The sequence below is a fragment of the Pseudophryne corroboree genome, chromosome 1 (assembly GCF_028390025.1).
Source record: "Pseudophryne corroboree isolate aPseCor3 chromosome 1, aPseCor3.hap2, whole genome shotgun sequence".
Taxonomy (NCBI): Eukaryota; Metazoa; Chordata; class Amphibia; order Anura; family Myobatrachidae; genus Pseudophryne; species Pseudophryne corroboree.
In genome coordinates, this window is record NC_086444.1 from 1130138528 (window position 1) to 1130142367 (window position 3840).

The 3840-nt window shown below is 37.7% G+C and overlaps 1 protein-coding gene across 1 annotated transcript; it reads left to right on the forward strand.

The window, feature by feature from the left end:
- The first annotated feature begins 1158 nt into the window (after positions 1-1158).
- MSX1 (msh homeobox 1) lies at positions 1159-3475 on the forward strand. The gene is made up of 2 exons (XM_063951336.1): positions 1159-1664; positions 2364-3475. The coding sequence occupies exons 1-2, from the start codon at positions 1241-1243 to the stop codon at positions 2786-2788; spliced, it is 849 nt and encodes a 282-aa protein (XP_063807406.1). The 5' UTR covers positions 1159-1240; the 3' UTR covers positions 2789-3475.
- Positions 3476-3840: the final 365 nt, after the last annotated feature.

Here is a 3840-nt window from a genome sequence, read left to right on the forward strand (position 1 = left end):
AATAAGAGCTGTCGTCTTTTACTCTAATTATCTTTAAATGACTGACCAGTCTCTGTGTTTCAGGAGATTAGAGCTAGCTAGCTGGCTAGATAGATAGATAGATAGATAGATAGATAGATAGATAGATAGAGAGATAGATAGATAGATAGATAGATAGATAGATAGATAGATAGATAGATAGATAGATAGATAGATAGATAGATAGATTAGACAGATACATAGAGATATACCACCCCCATATGTATAATCTAATCTAATCTATCTATCTATCTATCTATCTATCTATCTATCTATCTATCTATCTATCTATCCATCCATGTGACTGACAGCAGTTCTTGTCCATGCGTATAACCATGTGTAGTTACAGTCTTTTATGTAACTATCTGTAGTTTTTAAACTCTTTCAAGTAACAAATGAAAGTTGGAAAGTTGGAGAGCGCAGCCCGAGCCGCCTTTATGTCTTGTTGCTGGAAGATGTATCATTTGCAATTGTTTGAAGATAAGGTGGATGGCAAATCCAGTTCCTTTGAACGTGGATTAACAGTAATAATAAACAGAGTAATTATGCTCCATTTGTGTCACAGGTAATTCTGAGTCAGTGTTGATCAATCCGATTTGCATTTCTTGTCTTTAACAAGTTAATAACAACAGCAATAAGGCTGCAAATTACATTGAAAAAAAAAAAGAACAAGAAGCAAAGGCTATGGGGTAATATACATTTCTATCTATCTATCTATCTATCTATCTATCTATCTATCTATCTATCTATCTACATATATATATATATATATATATATATATATAGACATCTATGTATGTATTATATATATATATATATATATATATATATATATATATAAAAAATAAAAATATATATATTTATATGCATATATGTGTGCGTGTGTGTATGTATATATATATATATATATATATATATATATATATATATATATATATTGAAAGAAGTATGGCTTTGCTGAGCTTTTCATGGGAGCTGGGAGCAGCCTCAGGTTCTATGGTTAGAGAGGGGACTTGTGACCAGTCAGATTCCTGCTCCCTCCCCCTCCTATCTCCTATTGGTTCTTAACCTTATTGGCTCCCTGCTTTATTAGTAAGAAAGTGCTGAGTCCTGAGGCTGACACATGACAACATTCAGCAGCCATTCCCAGGATTTGCATTGCTGACTGTCCATGAAAGGCACATGTCCCCTTGCTCCCTGAGCTTTGGAAGGATCAATCTGTATGGCCCCTGGTGCTGCTGTAATGACTTCTCTCCAGATTGGTGCAAAAGTTGAGAAGTCCCCTTTCAGCCAGAGCAGCATGCAGACCAGCCTGAGCATGGCAGTGGAAGCAGAGATTGACAAGCCCAGGGTGAATGCTGCCGTCCTGCCCTTCAGTGTGGAGGCACTGATGGCCGACAAGAAGCCTGGGAGAGAGAGGGAGATATCCAGCCCAGCAGTGTCCCCACTGGTAGGGACATCCCACAGTCCCAGGGTGGGCTCCCTGGCTGCTGCAGAAACTCCCTGCTCCCCTATCTCCCTAAGCAGCCATTTCACTGTCGAGAGCATCATGAAACTCCCAGAAGAAGCACTTGTCAAGTCGGAGAGCCCGGACAGGCAGGAGGGCCCCTGGATCCAGAGCCCCAGATACACCCCCTCCCCAACAAGTAAGTACACAGTATGGCCAGCATGTGCTCATTAACTATGTTCTGTCCAAAAGTCAGCATGTGGCTAGCGCAAAAGTTTGAAAACTTTCTGAAATTTATAAATGTTCATGCACATAAATAGCAGCTTCTGTCATCTAGCTATCTATGAGACATGGAGAGAGAGAGAGAGAGAGAGAGAGAGAGAGAGAGAGAGAGAGAGATACATTTAGATATCGCTCTCTCTCTCTTTATTTATCTTTATATATATATATAGACAGATACATATATATATATATATATATAGATGCATATATAATCTATCTATCTATCTATCTATCTATCTATCTATCTATCTATCTATCTATATATATGTATAGCGTGTAAGTGTGTGTGTTAGTTATGTTCAATCTGTTATTGTGAACTTTGGCAATGTGCAGGGATTAAGGTATATATATATATATATATATATATATATATATATATATATATATATATATATATATATATATATATTAGTTTTAATAGAATATAAACCTTTTAAACTTGTATTAGTTATCGTTGTAATAAGACGAGTGCACGGTGACCTGTTACTGCTGTTTGCACAGAGCCCACCAGGTTTGGGACCGGCCACCTCTGCAGGGTTGGTAACATTATTACAATGCTGGTGATTATTATTTTTTTAAACAAAAAAAACAACCTTTTCTTCTGGTCTCTCTCCAGGGAGGATGAGCCCCCCGGCCTGCACTCTGAGGAAGCACAAGACCAACAGAAAGCCCCGGACCCCCTTCACCACCTCCCAGCTGCTGGCCCTGGAGAGGAAGTTCAGGCAGAAGCAGTACCTCTCTATAGCGGAGAGAGCCGAGTTCTCCAGCTCGCTCAACCTCACCGAGACTCAGGTCAAGATCTGGTTCCAGAACAGGAGGGCAAAGGCCAAAAGACTGCAAGAGGCAGAACTGGAGAAACTGAAAATGGCAGCAAAGCCCATGCTACCCCCAGCCTTTGGCATCTCCTTCCCACTTGGAACTGCAATGCCATCAGCCTCATTTTATGGAACCTCCAACCCTTTCCAGAGACCCACCCTCCCACTCTCACCCATGGGCCTTTACACTGCACATGTTGGGTACAGCATGTATCACCTGTCCTAAAGACTATCACTTGAACACAATCCAGACTGTTGGCGAAGTGTGAAACTTTCCCACACCATAACGTTTGTCACTATCTTGTGGATTCCTAGGGAATTCATCTGTAGAAATACTATTTTATTATTATCGTCACTTCAGCATGTATGCCATTATCGCCTTCCTAGACTGTGTCTGACTAGTGGAGTCCTACAACCAGCTTTACCAACTTTTCATGCCGAAAAATAACACAGTGCATCAATTTTGCAAGCACTTGCGTCTCAAACCCGGGGATCTAAGAGTTGTTGTTGTTTTTGTTTTTTTGCAAGTTTTATTTTATTTTTACAATTTTTTGCTTGTTTAATCTGATTACATGATTCATAGTAATAGACTGGTTTCTAAAGTAGCATATAAAAAAAAGAAAACCGCGAGGGAGCACATTGAATTCGCTTTAGACTATAACAATGGGTTAATCAGCAACTGAGTAGATTACCCTTCATCTGCAAAATTTGTAGCCTGTTTTTTTTTCTTCTTCTAAGAACCCAGTGACGTCACAGGATAGCATGGCCGATAAAGGAATATATATGTATAAATATGTATGTCTCTTACATGTAAGAGATGAAGTATTTCTATTTGACAGCACTGTCTGCCTTTTTTGTTTTGTTTGTTTTTGTTATTGCATTAATCCCTTTGGAAGGGGTTGTATTATGTAATATAATGTATATTTGAAATTTATTATCATTTATATTATAGTTCTATTTGTTAAATAAATTAATTTTAATGTATTTATTCTGTATTCTTTTTTTTTGGTGCTTGGTAGAAGGGAAAAAATCTAAACAAGCACACATAAAAATGCTTCACTGCACATAGGAAAATATAAAATGTTACTTGAAATGGCTGGAATTGCTTCTTTTCATATTCAAACGCTGGATTTAAAACCATTATTATCTATTATTTAATCTATTTATACCGACAGCATTACTGAGAAAATTATCCGATTGGTTGATTTTGAAAATGAGATCAAGATCTCTAACCTCAAACTTGCAATTTAAATATATTTGTGAGAAGATTAAAAAAAA